Consider the following 22,409-nt stretch of genomic DNA (forward strand, 5'->3'; position numbering starts at 1 on the left):
TGCTTCATCAATTCCCTGCATTCCCCTTCTTCCACCCTTCCCCTTTTCTATCTTAACTTTTAAAATGAATAAGAGTTCAATTCTTTGATGTCAGCCTCTTGGCAAATACAAACATAGTAAGGTGAATAGATGAGCAGTTAATCTATAACTGATCATTATAAGGATAGGATAACCAACCCTGTGATATAACCTACAGCCCTAGCTCAGATAAACTTTGAAAATGACAAACATAGTTTCAATACATCTCAGACTAATGGAAAAAACAAAATAGAATCCATTGACATGAATGTTTTTCCTTTATGGTTATGGATAAATTCTAAAGATATGAAACTTGCAAATCAAATCTCAATTTATCTCAAAGATGTCCATAAGATAATTCCCTTGAATTATTTATGTTATGCTTGATGAGTTTATTTTTAAAGTCACTGGGGATCTACTAATGCCCCTTTTTCTTAAAAAGTTTACTTACTATTTTCATTATAATTTCAGATTAAAAGTAAAGGGTATGTAACACTTCTAATTAAATAAGCAACAATTTTAGTGGGGGGGAAGGCAAGAATTTGATCAAGATAAATAAGAAAACACTGAAAATATAATCACTTATTCTTCCTCAATTTTTCTTAGCAAGTTAGAATCTTAAATAGCCAAACAGCAGAGGACCTCTTGAATGTTTATTTTTGCCCATAATATGTAGAATTAATTGTGACAGTAAGAGAAATAAACATCATAATAAAAATGATAAACAAGGAGGTCCCAGATTAGTAGAAGCATTCCTTGGATCCAAAAATCCATGCTGAAATGATGTTAAATATTTGAAACTTGAAACTGTTACATGAATCTTAATAGCAAATTGTAGAGCACTTCCTTACATCACCAGTGTGGGCCGATAGCTACCTAGCTACCTAATGCATTTTGTCAATTTTTCTTCTAGTTTAAATCCCCACTCCTTTGCAATTCCAAAGGAATTTGGAGTGTTAGTTTAGATAAGATATAGCCTGCCGTTTTAGCTTATCAAATTTTGACTTGTAACTGAAGCTCTCTGTGTTTCAACTTCATTTCTAAAACAAGGGGAGCATAGCTTAGATGAATCCTTTGGGTTTAGAATTGATAATCCTATGATTTAGGATTTGAATATAGGGTCTTACCATTTCAAGTGAAATTATCTGATTACAAATGAGAGAAAGTAGATATATTGTGAGATCATGATTAGCAAAAGAAAGTTAAAGGACTCTTTCTTTATCTTGGATCTTTTCTTCATGGATTCCCAGTTAGAATAGGGCATGGCTAACTTGATTCCCTGTGGTTATTTTGTATTTATTTTTTATTCATTCAGAATTGTTCTGATATTTGATGACCTGTGCTGGAGAATGTGTATTAGGAAAAATCTTTCTCTGACTGTTTTGATTCCATAGGGATTCGAAATCTACTGACAAAATGTAGAGTGCAGGATACTTTGCCCAGTGAATAACAATATCTAAAGCAAGATGTTGAGGAGGCTTTGCAAATCATTATCATAGTAGTTCACAACCAATTTAGGGCTTTAAAAGTTTGCCTGTGGACTGGAGCTGATGAGATTGGGAAAAGACATCCTTTAGTCCAGTAGTTATATAAGATTCTTTGATGGTCCTCCCCTCACACAAAAGGACTAGCTTTGGGACCATGGTAAAGAGAAAGGAACAGGCTCCTTACTGGACAGTGGTCCCTGGTTGTAGCAATATTTCCCTCCACTCAATCACAGGAGACTGTGATGAGTAGAAGAGAATGATTATCTTATCTCTTGACCATGACTTGTATTGACTTGCCAGATATAGAGTCTCTTTGGGTATGACATTCCCTTAGGTGAGGAAAGGTAAACAACTATTCCATAGAGGATCACATTCATCAAAACTTGCAGCACAGGCCTTGGATAATAAGTTCTGAAATTGAGCACCCAGTTTAACTTTAGTTTTAAAGGTATCAAATGGTCCTAGGTCTGAGTTTCTAAAAAACAATTATGAGGATATGGAAGTCCTAAACTGAAAAAAAAAAAAGTAAAGCAAAACAGGCAAGCATATGAATTTTGCCAGCCTAGGTATTTTTTTTTTTCTCATCCAGAACAGTCATTTAAAAAAAGAGGGAGAAGAGAAAAAAATTTCTCCTTCAACTCTCCTCCATCAAAGAAATGGTCAACTTAAAAATAGTATTATCAAAAGGAGTTAAATAAGATTGACATTATTATTCATGTCACCTAGATTCTAATTTTTTGTAATATTTTATTTCAGATTTTGAAAATCCCAAGAAACTTTATTTTCTAAATCTAAAAAAAAAGACTCAAAATGGAAAGCATCTGATGACAGGAGTCATCATTCAACATACATTCATAAAATTGTTATTTTTTTTAACCTGTTGAGACTTGAATTCAGACCATCCAGTTGTCTGTGTTGATGCAAAAGTTCGAGTACCCAAAACAGAATTGGATTCTGGGAGCTAATACTTTAAAAAAAAAAAAGGTTTAAGGATTTCACCAACTTTGGTTAAAACCAAACCAAACCAAACTAGAAAATCCAGAACACCAGGGGCTCTGACTTCATGTTTTGTCATGTAAGGATTGAATGAAGCAAATGCTTAGAATATTTTCCTTAAGGACCTGGGGACTTACAGCCTCGGGAGCTGAGAGGATATCAGAGATCATCCTGTGAGCTGATTTAGAACTTCAATGTTTTCTGGGCTTTTCTTTAAAAATAATCCATCTCTGGGCTACACAAACTTAGCCCTCTGTGTGGTCACTGAGGCTTCAGTCTCTGCCATATAGTTGTCTGTACTGGCTCAGACAGTGCTGGGCGGGGCAACTTTTTGCCAGGGCTCAGTCGTGGCACTAACATTGCGAATACCTTGGTTTGAAATTAAGTTTACAGCTTGGCAGCTGAACTGCCCTGTTACAAAGAACTCCCTATTTCTCAGGTAAGGAAGAGGGGGAAAAGCAAACTGTGCCTTTAGCCAAAGAAAGAGCTGAAGTGGGTTATTTCATGGAGAATATACTGTACCTCTCCATCTTCCAACTCCACATCGAGGAAATCAAAGTCTCTGAAGACTCTAAACTGCTGCTCACTGTTGGTATCGTCCATGTTTTCCTGCTCTCGGGTGCCGTCTTCAGAAGATACTAGGCTTGTCTGGTGTTCTAGAAGGTCCAGATCTCCACAAGAGGAAAAAATCACCTAGGAATCAAAGGATTCCACCTATGAAAAACAGTTCTCCCTTCAGTTGTTTCTGTTATTAGAAACTGGATCTGGTTATTCAGAAGACTGTATTTCCAGTACACACCTAATTCCTTAAATGAGTATTTTTAGCATGTGTTCTTCCCTTATTTATGTTGGACAGGTTCCTTCAGATTAAACTTGTGCAAAGACGAAACTTCATGCTGCAGGAATCTGTCCAATAGTCAGCAACCTCCTAATGGCTGCAAATGGGACAATGCCTAAATGTTTAGGTAGAATAATATATTTATGGGAATGAAATTCTAAGAGCTACTGTTATAGCAGACAATGTTATTGCAAAATGAACTGCAAGAGCAAAGAATTTAACCCATTTAGAAAGGATTAGCTTTTAGCCAGGCACTAGAAGATGCCAGGAAATATGACTACACTGTTATTAGTACCTAGAAACACCCAATAAATACTTTCTGACTGAATGTAATAGGAACAAGAGTAAATCGTTGTTTACTAGATGAATACTAGAGATGACTCTGATTTAATCTCAAGCTCTTGTCAATGAAGATGAAAATATTTTCAGAATTAATATTTTAATGCATCTTAATGCAAATTTGGAAAATGCACACATACACCACTTGACAAATTCCCTAAATGTTTCATGTGACTACTCTACAAAGGCTGAATACAAGTTATAACTTAAATGAAATCCATATTTTTTTCTACTCAACTTTTGCAACTCACTAATTGTTTTTTCTAGAAAAATGGGTAATTATTGATAAAATAATTTTTGTCAGTATTGAGCCTAAAATCAGGAAGATTTAGGTCAGACACTTATTCCCTATATGACCCTGAGTAAGTCACTTAATCCTACTTCCCTCAGTTTCAGCATCTGTAAAATGAGTTGGAGCAGAAAATGGCAAACCACTCCAGTATCTCTGCCAAGAAAACACCAACTGGGATCATGAAGAGCTAGATATGACTGAAATGACTGAACAATAATGATACAGAATGAATCTCTTAGGTAGTAGTTGAAATGTGCTTTTGGAAATGCCCATGACATCAGCATTTTGGATTTTAAAGATACTTTTTTTTTTCCTGGGGAGACCAAGACTGCTCTTGCCTATTACTTCATTTAGATAATTAGGCAATTATTAAGCACTTACTATGTGCCAAGCTCATGCTAAGCACTATGGATACAAGTGCAAAACAACAGCATGGCTCCTATTCTTGAGGTATCCTATAAATCCCAAATAAAAATCCCACCTTTTACAGGAAACCTCCCAATTCCAGTACTTTCCCTTCTTTATTTCCTATTTATCTTGTATATAGCTTGTTTTGTATATATCATCTTCCATGTTATGTCCCTCATTAGACTGCAAACTCTTTGAGGGAAGGGGCTAACTTTTGCTTTTTTTTTTTTTGGCATCCCCAATAATTAGCATGATGTCTGGCACATAGTAGGTACTTAATTGTTAGTTCATTGATTAACTGAATATGATTGGTACATGGTTTGACACAGAGCTTGTATATGGGACAATGAAATCAGAGTACTGGAATGGGGTAACTGAGAAATTTATGAAGAACTGGAATTCGGGTCTTCAGGCAAGTACTCTTTACAAGCATATACTGTTTGTCTTGAAAGAAAAATTAATCATTAGTGTTAAGGAAACCTTCAGGCATTAAAAGAATATAAAATCCTTTTTGTCAAGGACTTTTTGCTTTTATGGCTGCCTGGGATCCAAAGTGCTTTGTATATAGGAAGTACACAACAAGTGCTTAAAATATGCAGCTGGATATAAACCTATTTTTTTGATCACCTCCCCCTCCCCCAAGTCAATCATTAAACTATGCAGTTTCTCTTGCTTCTCATGGAGTGAATGAGCCAAGTATATCCTGTGCACCTGATCCCTGCTAATTTTAATTGTTTTGGCTACATACACACAAATATAAACACAATCTGTTAGTCATATAAATCTGAAAAATTTGTAGCTGCCTCCTCACTGCTAATACTTAAAACATTTACCAGATGCATATTTTAAATGAATAGAAATGTGATTAATTTTTTTACTTCCATACATTCATTTAATCATTCAACAAACATTTATTTAGTGTTTCTTATGTGCAAAGAATGTAAGCTTTTTATGGACAAGTGCCATGCTATTTGATAAATGTTTATATTCCCAGTGGTTAAAAATCATAGTTACCACTCTAGAGAATATTAAACTCTACCAAGTGCTTGCTGAAAACTGGCCAGAGTGTTTTGATGATAGACAGAAATGTCAATCAACCATGCAGAGTTCTTAATCTGGAAAATTTAAACTTAAAAGAAAATATTGATAACTTTATTTCAATAAAATTATATCATGAAAATCACAAAACCTCACGAAATAGGTACAATAATTATCAGTATACTCATTTGGCAGGTAGAAACTGAGGATTAGAGGTTAGGTGGCTTGATCACAGTCACCTAGCTAAAAGGTAGGATTCAAACCTAGAGTTTGCTTAACTCTATGCTCTCTCTTTTCCCTACACCATTCTCTTTTTGTACTTAGTAGGTGATTAATAATTTTAGCTGAATGAATAAATGCAAAGCATTATGTTAGGCTACTGAGATTAAAAAGATAAGATTAGGCACAATTCGTTTTCTCATAGAATTTAACCCAGTATGGGCAATGCATACACAAATCACTAAAAGATAATTTATGATGAGCACACTAAGAGAAGTGCAGACCATGTAAAGTAAGATCTTAAAGAGACAAGATCCTTACAAATTGAGAAGATTTGTGAAAGTTTCATGAAGGAGGTGGGGTTTGATCTGGGCTTAGAAGGATTTCAGGAAGTAGAATAGGATAAGGAGTAGAAGGAAGGCATTCATGAAAGGAAAAACCACATACAAAGACAAAGAAATAGGAATAAAAGTGTTCAGGAGGTTGTAAGGAAAGAGTGAGAGAGAGAGTGGTTCAATATGGGTGGATTCCAGTTATTACAAAGTAAAGAAGGTGGAGGAGAATAATATGAGATAAAGCTGGAAAAGGAGAGAGGTGACAAATTGTGGAGGGCTTTTAATGTCAGATGAAGTGGTTTGAACTTTAGTTGGTAAACAATAGGGAGACAATGTATAGCAAATGAGTGCTAATTAATTTTAGATAATTTACTAGATTAATGTCACAACCCCACCAAATTACTCTTGTAATTATAGATGTTCATATAAAAGAAATACTATGTTGTCTCATATTTATCCTGATTGATTATATATATTGGAGGTGAAGATATGGTATGGTAAGAATTACTTTTGTACAAAAGTAACTTCAATGGAAGCAGAGATCATGAACATTTTGTGGGCTAGTATTTTAAAATTTTACATAATTTGTAAGGCAGTCTCTTCACATTGAGTAAGAGTTTAATAAGTTTGTGAAATAAGAATTGGGGAACTGTCCCCATGGAGATGGGAAAATTATTCACTATGTTTGGTTATTTCTGAAATAGGGTAGATTAAAAACAGTAGTTTAAAGGTGAAAGGCTAATCTGGGGGAAGGGGTACGGGGAAGGAGGGAAAAAGTTGGAACAAAAGGATTTGCAACTGTCAATGCTGAAAAATTACCTATGCATATATCTTGTAAATAAAAAGCTATAATAAAAAAATAAAAAATAAAAAAGGTAAAAGGTTGTAAGGGTTATCATCTAATGATTATATCAGGCAATAACACTTGATCTGGTGATCAAAGCCTCTAAATTATATCAAATTTCTTTAGTTACTCAGTTCCAAAGAAAACACTGAAGAAAGACTTACTGAAGGATTTTTGCTTAACCCCACTTCTTGGCCACACAGAGTAAGTACATGAACCAGCTTCTCTTTTGTTCTTTTCTGGAAAATATAAATGAGTAAAGATAGTTTTATCATAGGATTACATGTTCCACGTCAAAGCCCTTCCTCAAAGAGAACTGATCCTTAAGGATCTTTCAAAGGAGAGTCTAACATTTCCTTTGGAAATCTATTTCACTATCTAATAACCCTCAATTTCATTAGGTTTGTTTTTATATATAAAAACCTAAATTCCTCATGGTACCTTTTATTGTACTATGCAGAAAAATTCTTCCTGATTTTACAAGACCATATTAAGTTCCTCCAATCTCAGCAAAATTATCCCTAATCCTAAAACAGAGCACTAAAGAGTCTTTTATATAACCCATTGGTATAACTCTTTCAGATCTTCTCACTGAAGGGTAGGAGGAAAAGTGTGATCATTACGGCATAGTCAGAGATGCTATAATCTATTATATGGTTTCTCTCAGGCTTCATGGTCATTCTTTTACTTCTGAATTAGGTTGAAGATAGGCCAAAAGGTGTCTGTCTGTCTGTCTGTCTCTTTCTTACATACATATATAATTACATATATACATAGATATATATGTTACATATATATAGTTTCTCTCTCTACATATATATATAGTCTAACTTTGTATCTTTATATATATATACATATAATCTAGCTTTTATAAGTATATTTAATTATATGCATAACATATATGTTATAAATAAAATGAATAGCATAAATAAATAAAAATACCCCACTTTCCCAATACTACAGAACCCCTGAAGGGGTTCTCACTTAACATGTAGCCTTAAAGGTCTATGATAGTGATGATTAGATGAGCTAACCAAGGTGAGAATGTAAGGACGCTGAAGTTTCCTAAATTTAGATTGCAACAGATTTATATGTAGAGTTATGCAGACCCTCCGACACCATCAAGAACAACTACCTCATTTTACAGAAAGGTTAGCAGCTTACTCAGTGACACACAGAGAGCAATCATTGGAGGGTAGATTTAAACCCAAGCTCTCTGTTTCCAGAACCAGCATTCTTTATACATTACCATGTTTCTTCCCCAGAAGTGATTACAATCTGTCTCTACTTCTCATCTCAGAGCCAGGAGTCTTTCTCTGCTTTAAAAAAGCATGGTCCTGATTATAAGAAATGGCGCTTTCTAGGGGATTTGGATTAAGCCCCACTCACCTCTTGCATGCTCAATGGGCATGAGTTTGGGACTGACATTGACATTTTGGGGAGTATGATAATGCTAGCATGATTCAGCCTGCTTCCCACTTGGCTCAGAGGTTCTCCAGAGGGCCCCCTTCCAGATGGGGGTGCAAGAGCTACCTGAGAATACTGAGGCCTTTTCCAGCTCACAGGAACAAGGACATTAGAATTGGACCCTGATGAAGTGGAGGAAGTGCTTCGAGTGACCGCCATGGCTCTAGGTTTTCCGTCTCGGCCAGAAGAACTCTGTAGCTCATCATATCTCCTCCCAATGATTGGAGTCTTAAGAGAAAGCACACACAATGAATCCCTCCATTTTCTTAGAAAGTTGAAGGAAGTTGTGGTATTTACTATTCTACCTAAAAAATATTCAATAGCTCTGCCTAAAGACCTTTAAGAATAGCTTTTTAAATACTCTGATCATTAACATGGGAACTCCCTTCATCTCAATGATGGCTACCTCTCTTAATCTTTTATTGATTGTTATGATTACTCACCAAAAGAAAGTCATTCTCTGGAGGGCTGACATTCTAATGAATTGAAGTTTTAGACTTAACTAGATTTCTTCTAGGATAAAATATACATAGCATATATCATGGGCCTGCATAAAATAGTCTTTCCATTTTGGAGTAGATTTTCCAATTGGTTAAGTTGACCAGATTGTAGAATTTGGTTGACACTGCCTTTGAGAATACACAGTCACTTACATACACACTATGGGAGATCTGCGCTTGAATTTAAAAATTAGACTTGAGAAGCTCAACATCATAATTTCATTCTTTTTTTTCCTGGAGTGTGTTTTAAATGAAATGTTCTTTAGAACATTTATTCTTTCATGTTCAATGTCCTTGTAGTATTTACTACAAACTCCCATTATAATTTGGGACACAAATCCATGCAAGAGGAAACAGGTGTTGGTCAGTTTTTAGTTGTTAAAGCTCAAAAAGAATTTATGAGTGTTAGAATATCTCCTGCCTGAATTTCCTGGCTGAATCAGTCAATTACTGAGCAAACATTTATTAAGGTCTCAACTATATATTCCAGGAACTGTACACTTAGGCACAAAAAATGTAACACTTTTCTCTCCAAAGCATGTATTTTAATGGGAGGAAATTCATATTCTTTCTTTCCCTCCCTCCCTCTCCCCACTTTCTCTGCCTCTGTCTCTTTTTTTCTTTCTCTATTACACACACACACACACACACACACACACACACATATAGTTTCTCTCTATATAAACTATATAGTATAACTTTGTATCTTTATATACATGTATACATATAGTCTAATTTTTATAAGTATATTCACATATATGCATAACATAAATGTTACAAATAAAATGAATAGCATAAATATGAAACAAGTAAATACAAATATGTGCAAAGTAATTGAAATAGTTTACAGGGTAGGATACATAGTTGGGTTCAAGAAAGGTTTCATGCTGACTATGGCATGTGGACTGTATTGTAAAGGAAGAAGAGGACTCATTAAGAAGAAGAACAGAGTGCATTTTAGCATGATATGTCCAATGGAAAGACACAGAAATTGGAGATGGAATGTGTGTGAGGAACAGAGAGAAAACCAGTTTAGCTGGATTGCAAAGTGTGAGAGGGGGAGAAGTGTCCAATGAGCTTGAAAACATAATTCAGGGCCAGCTTGTGAAGGATTTTCAAAGTTAAAAAGCAGAATTTATATTTTTATCCTGGAGGCAGTGGGAAGCTAGAGTTGACTGAGTAGGGAAGTCATACGGTCAGATCTATGCTTTAGGAAAATTACTTTGGCATCAGTGTTTAGGATGGATAGTTGTGGCCCTCTCTGTCAATTTTTCAATGTTTTCAATTCTTTAGGGAACAAACTTTGCCAAAGGCAAAGAACAAGGCTAGTGCCAGGTATTTGTACAGATATTTCAAAAGTTCTAATTTCTAAGAGTCCTTTGGTTGTCTGCTGGGCATTGTAAAACTCGTGTCAGCATGAGTGAGTTAGTAGGTAGGTATTTAAGGGGAAAGAATGGGAAAAAATTTAATTCTGTATCGGAATCCTCAGACCTATCATTCTGGAACTGTCTTGGGATCCTAGAAAAAGGCAGCCTGGTTAAATACATTCCTTGTGCAATATGACCTTTTGAACAGAGAACACTTCTAGAGTAAGCACTCAATCTATTTGGTCACATTGCCTCTCTTGCATGTCATAAGAGGTACCCCCAAATGACTGATTAATATTTCTAACTTATGAAAGACACAAATACACAAACAGCACTTACATTGAGTGGCAGGCCTTCAACATACTGAAATAATTTGTAAAGATCTAATGAGCACTAAGCACCAGAAAGCCCAACTTGAAATAACTGAAAATCCTAGTTAATGCTTTTAAATTCAAAGAAATCTGATTAGACTTACATGTTTTTGATATCTTTATGTTGTCCTAAACAATGAAGTTGAAAAGTCTTTTAAAATGCTAGATGATTCAACATATTGACTATAGCTTAAAGGAGAATACTGCCAAATAGAAATCAGTTGCAAAAGCCTTTAATAATATTTCTGTACAACCACCCTCTAGTTTGAGATTGCTGATATTACAGTCAATGCATAATTGTCAGAGAAATTAGGAGAAATTTCTTGTTTTACATTCTCTGTATCATTGCATTTGTTAAAAATGTATTTGAATCAGATTCTTGGATCAATAAATATGAAAAATCATGTTTAGACTTAGATACTAGTAGCTGAATATTTCTTATTTCTAAGAGTTTTGGTCTTAGAATATTATATTCAAAATCTTTAAAAGGAATGTTTTTATTTGGTGATTTCTCCATTTTTCTTTATGTGACTATTTTTTTCTCTCAAGCAATTTTCACCCCTGCCATTACAAATCTATGTTGAAATTTATAAAAAATAATAAACACAGTAGAATGAATACCTCTGAAATATCAAAGTGAAAGTCCAGGGTTTTTCCTGGCAATTCCTTGGAAGCACTATTCCATACTCGATGAATTTCTATTTTAGAAAGATCATTGTGCTGGTATGAAGGCAAGACTAGGCTGGCAGATCGAGAAACAACCAATTTCAAGATATTCAAAGCTTCTCTCCAGTGAACACTCTAAGGGTAAAAATCATGGAGTGAGAAAAGAGAGTATTATAATTTCCTTCTTTTGTAACCTCACCCCACCCACAACATAATTTCTTAAATAATAGTATTCTATAGTATAAGATAATAATTGTAAAGTGTTAGTTTGGTATCTAGCAGATAGTAAGTGCTATTTAAATGTTAATTATATTACTATTATTTATTATTTGGATAAGAGACCCCAGTTCACGCAAACATTTAAAGTAACTGCATGTTAGATAAAAAACAGCTTTAATGTTATTTCACACAATATGTGAAACAACAGAAAGGACTTATAATAATTCATAAAGGACTTGTTTTGTACTGTCTTATAAAAGAAGCTAAAAAATACTTTACCTGCACGTATTTTTCAATGGTCTTCAACACTTCCATGTTAAATTGCTTTACAGGAACACCTGATAAGTCCATATAGCTGAGCAGACTATAGATCATCTGTAGAAGGGATTGCTGCATACTTGGAAGACCTTTTTCTAGGAGCTGTGAAGCAAAAAGTATAAAGAGAATTACTTAAATTTTTTGATAGGGAAAAAACACTTAATGAATTTCATACTCTTATGAATATATGTGAACTGGGGTTCCTTGAGTATTAGTGAGTTCTCCCTCACTGACAGCTTTTCAGGCAGAGTCTGGATAACCACTTGTAGGGTATGTGGCAAAAAGGGATTCTTGATCAGAAATGGGTTATTCTAAATGGTCATCAAATTCTTTTCTTTGAATCTGTAATACTAGTATTAAAGTAACCTAATTTTAAAAACATTTCTTTATAAAAAATCTACTACTGTACAAGGGATATGAAAGGTAAAGCAGAGTGACCCATCCATTCCCCTAGAATTCAACTCAGTTTAATTTAATTCAACTCAATTTCAAGCATTTACTTGATATTTGATCTATTTTTGGCATTTTGCTAGATCTGAATATACAAAGGCTAAATGGGAATAAAAAAAGATTCTGTCTTCAAGGTACTAACATTCCATTTGGTAAAACTGTTCTACTCACATAGTTTCACCAACCCTGTAACCATTCTGTCTACCTTTCCCCATTCCAGCTGCCATATACTAAAATAGAAATCAATCTAACCCTAAACTTTCAGAAATGAGGGACACATGTATGTTTGTCCTAAATCAACGTCCTGAATTCCCTGGAAATGTTGATGCTACCAACTTCATTAATAAAGACAAATGAGTTCATTTGGATTAGAAATTTTTAATCTTTTAAAACCCTTTAGAAACTCAACTTATTCCTTGACTAGTCCAGTCTCATATAGGAAGGAACACAAGTAAACATTAATGGAATGGGTTATTTAGAAGTCAAAATATTTTTTGAAAACTACCTAGTAACGATCTTTGAAGGAACATAGGGTAACACATACTGGATTCGGAGTTTAAAGATATGGCTCCAAAACTCCTTGACAGTGTGATCAGAGCCAAATAATCTCAAATTTTTAGTTTAAAATCATTTTACATGTTATTTTTGTACAAAATCATGTTATGTATATACAAAATGTACAAAAATCATGTTATTTTTCCTCTACAGAATCTAAGTTTCTTGAGGACAGGGACTGTTTCAACATTGTTTTTGTTTCTTGAGAATCTAGCACAGTTTCTTGTACATAATTGGCCCTCAACAGATGCTTGCTGAACTAATGAGTAAATATAAATGCAAAAATGCAGTTTAGAAATGAATAATCAAAAGTTACCATTGTTGCCAGAGCATAGGAAGCTAGAGCCAGCAAAGATCATGTGATCTGCTTGTATCCTCAGATACATCTTCCACTAAGCCTTATATTCTACACCTAAAAAATGGGGCTAATACTTATATGACTTACCTCATTGGGTTGTTGTGAGGAAATTGTTTTGTAAAATATAAAGGATTATGTAAATGGGAGATAACAATGTATTAGAAGAGTATGTCCTGCATGTCACAAAAAAATAGCAAAAATGAAAAATTCTGAAAAAAGTAGCTGACATCACCTATGTATAATGTCAACAAATTTTATATCTTTACAGATTAAACTCCTCAGGGTAAAGAGTGATACATTATAAACATAGATTATCACTGCCATAGTACCTTGTGTTTAATAGGATCAAATAAACTGTATAGAAATGGGAAGGAAAAATAAACATACTTTTCAGAAAATATCTATAGATTTAGAGGTGGAAGGGACTTAAGAACTTACCTAATTACAGGGTCATGGGTCTAGAGATGGTTGAAATTTTAGAGACCACCTGATCTAGTCCCATTATTTGACAAAATACACTGTGTTTTGCCACAAATCACCAAGGTAGTAGCAGGACTCAGTCCTCTGACTTTCAATGTAGGGCTCTTTCCATTGTACTATGTTGCCCCAACTCCACTGCTCTCCCTTCCCAGCACTAAGTAGCAGCAAGACTAGGAGCAGAGGAATTGCTTGGTTGGGCTGTGCTAGAATCACACTTAGATGAGGATTAAAGAAAAAGCAACATTTCAATTTGCAAGATGAACTGGCCATTATAAAAGTTTATTTCAAAATTTACTTTCCTTTTGGCTTCAAAAAAATCCATGATTTCATTAATATAGGTCCTGCCTCCATAGACACAGGCAGCAAATACTGTAATGACTGAGGAGATAGCCTTTATGAAATACCATGACAGGAACAATTCATCACCTGGTACTGAGCCTCTCCATGTCTAGATAGGTGCATTTTCTGATGAGAGATACACAGTCCAGTCTATCATTAGTTTTAGATCTCAGGACATTTCCTTCTTTACTGGAATTTGCACTCAACAAAGGTCAACTTCATCCATGATGAGCAATGTGTTTTGTTAATTAGTGCAAGTAGAGACTATTGAAAATACCAAAGCATGATGTATTCTCTTTAAATGTTCACACAAACAGAAGCAAAAATTCTTTCTGCTATGACTTCCCTTGAGATCATTCATTCCAGGCCTTTCAGGCAATATCTATCAAAGAGAAAATGATGATGCCAGGAATTTCATTCACTGTTTCTCACCTCTGCCAGATATGTCACCATATTCAGGGTAATATCTGCAAATGCTTCATGAAGGTATCGACATACAACATTGACCCATGTTGCACAGTCTCTTGTGTAGCTATGAGTTTTATAAAGAGTCATGACATGTGCAAGATTTGAAAGCTTGGGGTTCTTTTCTTCCAGGCAAACCTAAAAAAAAAAGAAAATTAAAAATCAGGGACAAAATGTCCATTGGAAAAAAAAAGTGAATTTAAAACTCAAATACTATCTAGCAGTCTTCAAAGTAGCTTTGCAAGATGCAGAATTGATTTTTTTTTAAAAAGAAATTGTTCTATAATATTTCCACATTTTTTTCTGTATTTAAAGATGATTAAAAAATTTATCATATGCTAGATTACCATAGGCATTTGTCACTTAGAGAAGTACATGGTTAATAGTATGGGTCATGCTTTCAAATTTAAAAAAATTACTTCTAGTCTTATTTCTTTAAGAGTTTGTCTAATTTTGTCAAAGACAAGCCCATGCTGATTTAAATGTTAGTAACAAAATAATACCATACCTGAGCAATCCTCTCTGCTATATCCTTACAGAATTGATTGGGATTGTCAAAGTGTTGAATCAGTTGAGGCAGGAGACAAAGGACATTCAATGGAAACCCTAGAATGGGGAAAAAAGATATAATGGGGATATCTGAAGGAAAAATAATGTATATTTTTACTTATTAGCAGACTAAGGTAGGCAGTTATATTAAGAAATGTGTACCCACTGAGGTAAAGCAAACACAATCTATTTTGAGGCAGCTTTACTTTGGCAAAATACAAAATACAGGAAAAGACTGTGATCACAATAATGTAAGAGAAAATCTTTACAAAACAAATATTTACAATTGATTTTAAATTTTAAAATAAAGACTTATTGGGGATTATCTGACAGAATTATTAAAAATATTAATAATATATTGAAGCATCTCTTTAAAATAGCAAAAGGGAAATTTTTTATTTTTAAAAATTGACATGAGAATTAAGAGACTTGTTAAGTTTGGGCCTAATCATTCTTACTGTAAGGCTCTTTAAATAATAACAGTTGGCATCTAGATTATTCACCAAAATGCTTTGCTTTGAATCAACACAAAGAATACTAGGCTACATTTTAGAGCACTAAAAATTGGGGTTTGTTTATTTGGCTTAATGAAAAGTAGTAACAACCAGGGAGAATGAAAAGACAAGGCAAAATAAAAGCTCTGGATGTTAACCTACAAATCCTCAATGAGCAGGAACAATTATGATATACAAGTCTAGAAGGGTAAAGAACTTAACCTTCCCTTTTCTCCCATGATGAAGCTAATTTTAGAACAACATATTAACTGTTGCTTTGGATATAGAAATACTTTCTAATATAAATAGTCAAATGAATGAATTGTAGAAAATTGGGGGAGAAAAAATAAACTTACACATTATCATAGAATATTTTGGGAGGCAGTATGGTATGGTAATTAGAATCTATTTAAAGTCAGGGAAATGTAGTTTCAAGACCCACTTTTAATATATACTGGTTGTGTGCCCCTGAAAATGTCATTTATGTTTGAGACAATTTAAGGCATTAAGGCAAAGCTCTAAGATAGTAAGATGAATACTATAAAACCCAATTATGGACATAGGAATTATGATCAGGTCCAACCTACCAAAGAACTGGTGACAAAGGATGTCACTTGCCTCCTGAGAGAGGGAAGAATTAAAGGGTGCCTAATAAGATATTTTATGGACATGGGCAATGAGGATTTTTCCCCCTTGACTATATACATCTATTATAAAGGTTTTCTTTTCTTTTTTTTTCCCAATGGGAGGCAAGAGAGGGAGAGAAAACTGATTTCTTCCTTGAAAAAAAAATTAATTAAAAGCCTAAGTTGAAGGACAGTTGTTGATATGCATTGTTAGGAGTGTCCTTACCTCGGAGTTTTCTATATTAATGAAATTAGGTTCAGAACCACTGTCTCTGTCCCAGTTTAACAGAATTGTTTTTTAAAAAGCTTCAATCTAAATTCTCTTGTATGTTTACAACAAATGGCAAACAAAACCTCAAAGGAGGAAAAATCCATGGGATTTACCAATAGCCTGAGAAGAGTCGACCATAGATACTCGAGACACTGGTGTTAGCAAACTGAAGAGGTGCAGAGTGAGGTCTGTGGTAGTAAGGGAAGTGAATCCTTTGAGCAACAGTTGTTGTAACCCTGAGAAATCTGCCCACTTGAGTTGTCCTTGTAATTTTTCAAGTTTCTCTCGGTTTTCAGCTTTATCCAGGGGTAAGTGAGTCAGTAACTTATTGAGTAACCTTAAGGCCATTAGATATTCAAACTCAAAATCAGATTCCATTAAGGCCACGGTGACCCAGAAAATAGTGGCTAGTAGGTTAGTTGGATTGTTGATGTGGGATGGGTCAGTGAGGCTGTCTTTTAAAGAAGATGAGCTCCTGGTCTTAGAGGAGAGCCCCTGTTGGGTACAAGCCTGGATCCGGTCCAGAGTTGCACTTCGAGGTGGGTCTGACGTTCGGTCTACAACACCAAATTTTTTAGGGACAGAGAAGCTCCTCTGATGTCGGCTTCGTTCAGCAGTGGCTGTGTTGCCACTGGCGACTCCAGGATTCACATTCAGTTGACCTGTGCTCTTTCGGTTTGCTGTCAACTTAGTGCTTGAACTTAGATCAGGGGATGATGAGCTGGGGATGAGGATAAATAAGTTTATTAGAATATGCCAATGAGCTTCTGTGAAAATCCCACTCTTCTCAACAAAGTCAAATGCATCTCAGAGAATATAAGAGAGGGAGCATGCTCACTCTTATGAAAACATCAACTTTTGTAAATTCCTCTTTCTTGACTCATTTACTTAAAGGTATGAAAAGGTATAAAAGCACTGACCTCAGGCTGAGGGCATAAAAGAAAATCAGGAAAGTCTAAGAAACAGGCATGGGATTAAAAAAAATTCAATTGTTTCTTATAGCGATGGAAATGAAATTTTTATAGTTTTTTCCTGAATTTATTTTATGCTGTTGGAACAGACATTTTTCAAATGTTTTAAAAAAGCCTACAGAATTCTTGATTTCCAAATGTCATGAAACTTCTCTCACCGAGACAGTACAGTCAAAAGATCACTGTTCTTCAAGCAGTCTGACAAATTATCCACAGTAGCTTCCAAGGTAAGAAGTGCTTCCATTACGTAACCCTGCCAAACACAGAAACCGACCATTTCAATATAAAAATGGATTCACTGATCTTTAAAAACAACCCCAAATAAATATCTTGGTGAAATAGAGCACAAGACCTGAAATCAGGAAGGCTTGGGTTTGGCTCTTATCTCAGGTATCTACTAGCTATGTGACACTGAACAAGTCATTTAACCTTGTCTCAGTTTCTTCATCAAAAAAAAAAAATAGACTTGATGATTTCTAATGTCCTTTATAGGTCTAAGTCTATGAGTTTATGATCTATTTGTGCTTCTTGTGCCTGCTGACTTAATACTTTAAAAAATTACATTAAGATCACATGCCATAATTCTAGAACTGAAATGGACCTCAGAAACCATCTAGTCCAAATCCTTCAATTTATAGTCAGGGAAATTAAGGCCTAGTGGGGCTAAATAATTTTCCAAAATTATTTAAGGTTATACATGTAGAAACTGGCAGAATTGGAATTGAAACACAAGTCCTCAGTCTCCAAGTCCATCAATCTTCACTACACCATATCATCCTTCAAATTACTCAGGGCTAGTTATGTGCAAATAATCCTAGATTAATATCATGGTAAAGTATTGTTTCAGGCCTGATTTATTACTATAGGAGGGATAAGAAGGAAGAGTCTATCCCTCTTCCTGATGGTTACTTTATTGTTGGGGAGTATAAGAACATGATATCCAGCTGAAGATGTTTGCATGAATGTCATTTGAAGATGGAGTCTATATAGCTCCATATGGTAGAAATAGGACCAAAAGGTAGAAATCAACAGAAACTGGAATTTAGCTCAATATAAAATAAAATTTCCTAATAAATTAGAACTGTTTGAAAACAGAATGGTCTATATTGTAGGACAGTAAGTTTCTATTACACTGTAAGCTCCTTGAAATCAGGGGCTATCATATGCCTTTCTTTGTTTTAGCATTTAGCTGATACCAAGCTCCACTTAGACATTGTTTGAGCCCTGAACCTCTCAGAGTGAATAGCAATTATTTCTGGGCCAGAAAGGGTAAGGATCTCACCCTTCTAGATTCAAATATATACACATATATGTATGTATATAAGCATATACCCTCCCTCACTTAAATCCAAGTCACTACATCACTTCTCTGAAGTCATGGTCCTCTTTGAGAAGGAAGGACAAACAATAATAATCAGCACTAAGCACAGTGCTTGGTATACAGTAGGTGTTTAATTAATGCCAGTTGACTATTATTGGAGTGATTTAAATAGAAGCTTATTATCATTGGTTGAAGGTGCTATAGGGAGAATTCAAGCATTGTACTTAATGAGCTCTTAGGTATCCCCCATTTGAAAAGTCTCTGATTCTGAGGAACAATCAGTACACGCAGGCAAAGAACAAGAAACCAGTTTTGGGCACGGGTAGAGGGATGTCAGATTTTCAAAAGGCTTGTCAAGATCAACCAAATAGTAACAATGGGATATCATATGTTATATAGTTTGGTGTTATATAAATGTGAGTTTATTGTCATCACTACCATAGGCTCTAATAAGGTAATCTGGGTGTCACATTTTCCAATTAATTTCCCAAGTCCTCTGGAATTTGAAATGCTGCCTTTAGGTTATAAGGAATGGGATTAGTATAAGCTATAGATTATAATTTATAACCTACAGATTTTTAACCATTTTTTTGCCTTATATCCTTCTGATAGTCAGGTAAAGACTAAGCACCTTTTCTCTTTTTTTTGTATACATGACCAAACTGTTATTTTGCTGTACAAAAAGAATCAGACTCTGAAATATTGTACAATTAGCTTGTGAAGGAAATCAAAAATGCAGGTAGGCATGAATATAGGGATTGGGAATTCGATGTAATGGTTTTTAGTCATCTCCCAGAGTTCTTTCTCTGGGCGTAGCTGGTTCAGTTCATTACTGCTCCATTGGAAATGATTTGGTTGATCTCCTTGCTGAGGATGGCCAGGTCCATCAGAACTGGTCATCATATGGTATTGTTGTTGAAGTATATAATGATCTCCTGGTCCTGCTCGTTTCACTCAACATCAGTTTGTGTAAGTCTCTCCAGGCCTAAGAACCCTTTCTCAAAATGTTTTTAAATGCATAAAATAAAACATATAGAATTATAAAGAAAATCAATTATATTGAAGTATAGTTAACAAAACAAAACAAAAATGTCAAGTTAACTTCAGGTTAAGAAGGGCTAGATGGAGCAACTGCTGCTGAGCAACCCACATTCAGAGTCATTTGGGATATGTTGTAGTGATATGGACAAGGCTACTGAGAATGAAATGCTGCCGGAGCTTCCCAGTGAATATAAGATCTCCCTCCCCTGTTGTTATCCCTCTTCATCCTTACTCTCTTAAGCAAATTTTAACTACTATAGGCTTTAAGGGAGGAAAAAAGTAGTTCCTTGCACCGAAATTGTTGTTCAAGAGCTCACCACCCTTTGCTTTTATACCTGAATCTCATCTCCATGCTCTCCAATAACTTCCACCAGTCGGGAGAGGAGATCAGACAGGGCATGGGCTGACAAAGGTTGCTTTAGGGCCCTGAAGATTTGGAAAGAGCGACCTGCATAATGCCTGGAAGAACTGGCCAGGGCTGTTTGTAATGCAACTTCACTCAGGTGCTGCTCCAGATGGAAACCTGAAAAATACAGAAAGAGAGAGAGAGAGAGAGAGAGAGAGAGAGAGAGAGAGAGAGAGAGAGAGAAAGAGAAAGAGATATCAATGAGTCATAAAATCTCTGAATTATGTGAACTCAGTGGTCATCAAATGTAAAACTTTCTGGATTGAAAAATCCCATTTAATTAGGTCCCCAAGGTATCATTCAAATTTTAGTTGGGAGATTAGCAACGAGGGGGAAATCAATATCACCCCCTATCCTATCCCTTGGCCCCACATGGCTTCCCATTCCTTTTGGGATAATAAGTACAAATATAGCTTTGATTGGAAAAAACCTTACATTTTCCAAAGTTCATTAATCCTTTTATAATGGACTAACCTGATCAAATCTACCAACATTACATCTTCTGAATGAAAAGAATTAAAAAATAAAAAAAATAAAGCTACGCTTCCATATTTAACTTCAGGAGAACAATTTTAATCCCTTGAATTTTTCCCAAATTGATCTTTTACACCACCTTTGCCATTCAATATTTTGAATTCTATTTGGTCTTCTTCATCCACATAAGTTGTGTGCAAATTTTCAGTCCTTTTGTCCTTGGAATGAAAGGATAGCCAATGTTTTAAATTCATGCCCTTTTTAAAACTATGGCAGTTTTAAACCCAGCCAAAATACTTGTAACTTCTTCTAGACACAGCAATGCCCTTGTCCCCTTAAGACAGAGACTACAAATGGGCATTCCCAAGACATTTATAAGCTTCAAATGCAAACTTGATCCTGCAACTTAATATGCGCCCTACTTATATATTTTTTAAGTTGAGTTAAGACAAAATTGTAGTGCTCTATGTTCAGCCGACTACTTTATTGGATAGCAATTAAAAGACATCGTCATGGAATTCTGGTCATCATTCAAAAGATCCATGGCTGAAGGCAATGAAATAATCAGACTATATATACACAGGAAAACCAGTCTCAACGTCCATCAATGACTAGACTGCTGTGGATCTCTTTGGCTGTATCTCAATTTATGAGATAAAATGAATGAGCTGTGACAATTCATTAAGTTGTACTTTCTCACCCTCTTTGGGCTGTTGGGCTCAGCAAGTCTTTAAGTATCTATAAAATGCAGCTAATGTGTTAGGAAATGGGTTTAGAACTTTTCTTGTCAGAAAACACAGTGGTAAAATTCTCACTTATTAGAAAAACGAAACCTAATGGCACATACAAAAGAAATTACTTTGTATCTTTGCTTAAATCTGTTTAACCTTCAGTTTTAAAATGAGCTATTATTCTAGTAAGCTTGAATTGTAACTAAAAGCTTGAATTGGAATCAGGTTTATATGTGAGCTACACACCAACTACATTTATTGATAAAGAAACAGGAAAAATGATATTGACTGTGAAAATCTTATTGTTTCAACATTTTGTAATAACAATTTCTAACTGCATAAAATTTAGAACTGAGTAGTGATGGTAGGGAAATTAGTTAATGATTAAAGCAAAAAGACAGAGCCAAGTTTTTATAGCATGGTCAGGGCACTGTGAATAATGTATTTTATACTTCTCTTATGCCATCATTATATTTGCATTTATGTGCATGGTATGGTCCTCTTTTCCCTACTCCATCAAGCTCCTTGAGGGCAGGAGTTTCCCTCAGTCCCTCCCTGTGACTTCATAGTTGTGTCTAGGAACCTTTTTCATTTATTCCTTTGCTGTTGTTTAGTTGCTTTTCAATTATATCTAACTGCTTATGGCCTTATTTTTTAGGGGATGGGGGAAAAGATACAGGAGTGGTTTGCTTTTCCTTCTCAAGCTCATTTTACAGATGAGGGAACTCGGAAAACATGGATAAGTGATTTGCCCTGGGTCACACAGCTAGTAAATATCTGAGGCTGGATAAGAACGTAGATATTTCTGATTCTAGATCTGGCACTTTTACCTATTATACCACCTAGCTGCTCCTTTACATATCAATAGACCAACACCTCCATAGTTCAAACCTTTCAGAGTGTTTTGCATATATTATCTCATTTGATCACAGCCTTGTATGAGTAAGAACTATAGGTATTATTTTTATCCCCGGTTTTATAGATGAGAAAATTGAGACTCAGAATGGTTGGATGCTTTGCTGGTCGTCAGAGTTAATGAGTGCTAATATGAGATTTAAACTCTGTTCTTCCATGCCTCCAAGTCTAGGACCCTTTTCACAATATACCACACTTCTTAATCTATATGGTTCATTGTCCAAGGGGCCTTGACATTGGC

The 22,409-nt window shown here is 35.0% G+C and overlaps 1 protein-coding gene across 8 annotated transcripts in view; it reads right to left on the reverse strand.

Moving 5' to 3' along the window:
- The window catches only part of FRY (FRY microtubule binding protein), a 470,054-nt gene that overhangs the window by 43,509 nt on the left and 404,136 nt on the right, over positions 1–22,409 (reverse strand). For all 8 annotated transcript variants that reach the window (XM_031960730.1, XM_031960734.1, XM_031960729.1 and 5 more), the window contains 10 exons: positions 19,978–20,165; positions 17,439–17,533; positions 16,423–17,030; positions 14,878–14,975; positions 14,337–14,507; positions 11,684–11,824; positions 11,141–11,320; positions 8,348–8,509; positions 6,979–7,053; positions 3,024–3,194 (listed from right to left, as the gene is read on the reverse strand). In XM_031960730.1, the coding sequence (XP_031816590.1) occupies positions 3,024–3,194; positions 6,979–7,053; positions 8,348–8,509; positions 11,141–11,320; positions 11,684–11,824; positions 14,337–14,507; positions 14,878–14,975; positions 16,423–17,030; positions 17,439–17,533; positions 19,978–20,165 (1,889 nt within the window). The remainder of the gene's footprint in view (positions 1–3,023; positions 3,195–6,978; positions 7,054–8,347; positions 8,510–11,140; positions 11,321–11,683; positions 11,825–14,336; positions 14,508–14,877; positions 14,976–16,422; positions 17,031–17,438; positions 17,534–19,977; positions 20,166–22,409) is intronic.

This window comes from Sarcophilus harrisii, chromosome 3 (genome assembly GCF_902635505.1).
Source record: "Sarcophilus harrisii chromosome 3, mSarHar1.11, whole genome shotgun sequence".
Taxonomy (NCBI): domain Eukaryota; kingdom Metazoa; phylum Chordata; class Mammalia; order Dasyuromorphia; family Dasyuridae; genus Sarcophilus; species Sarcophilus harrisii.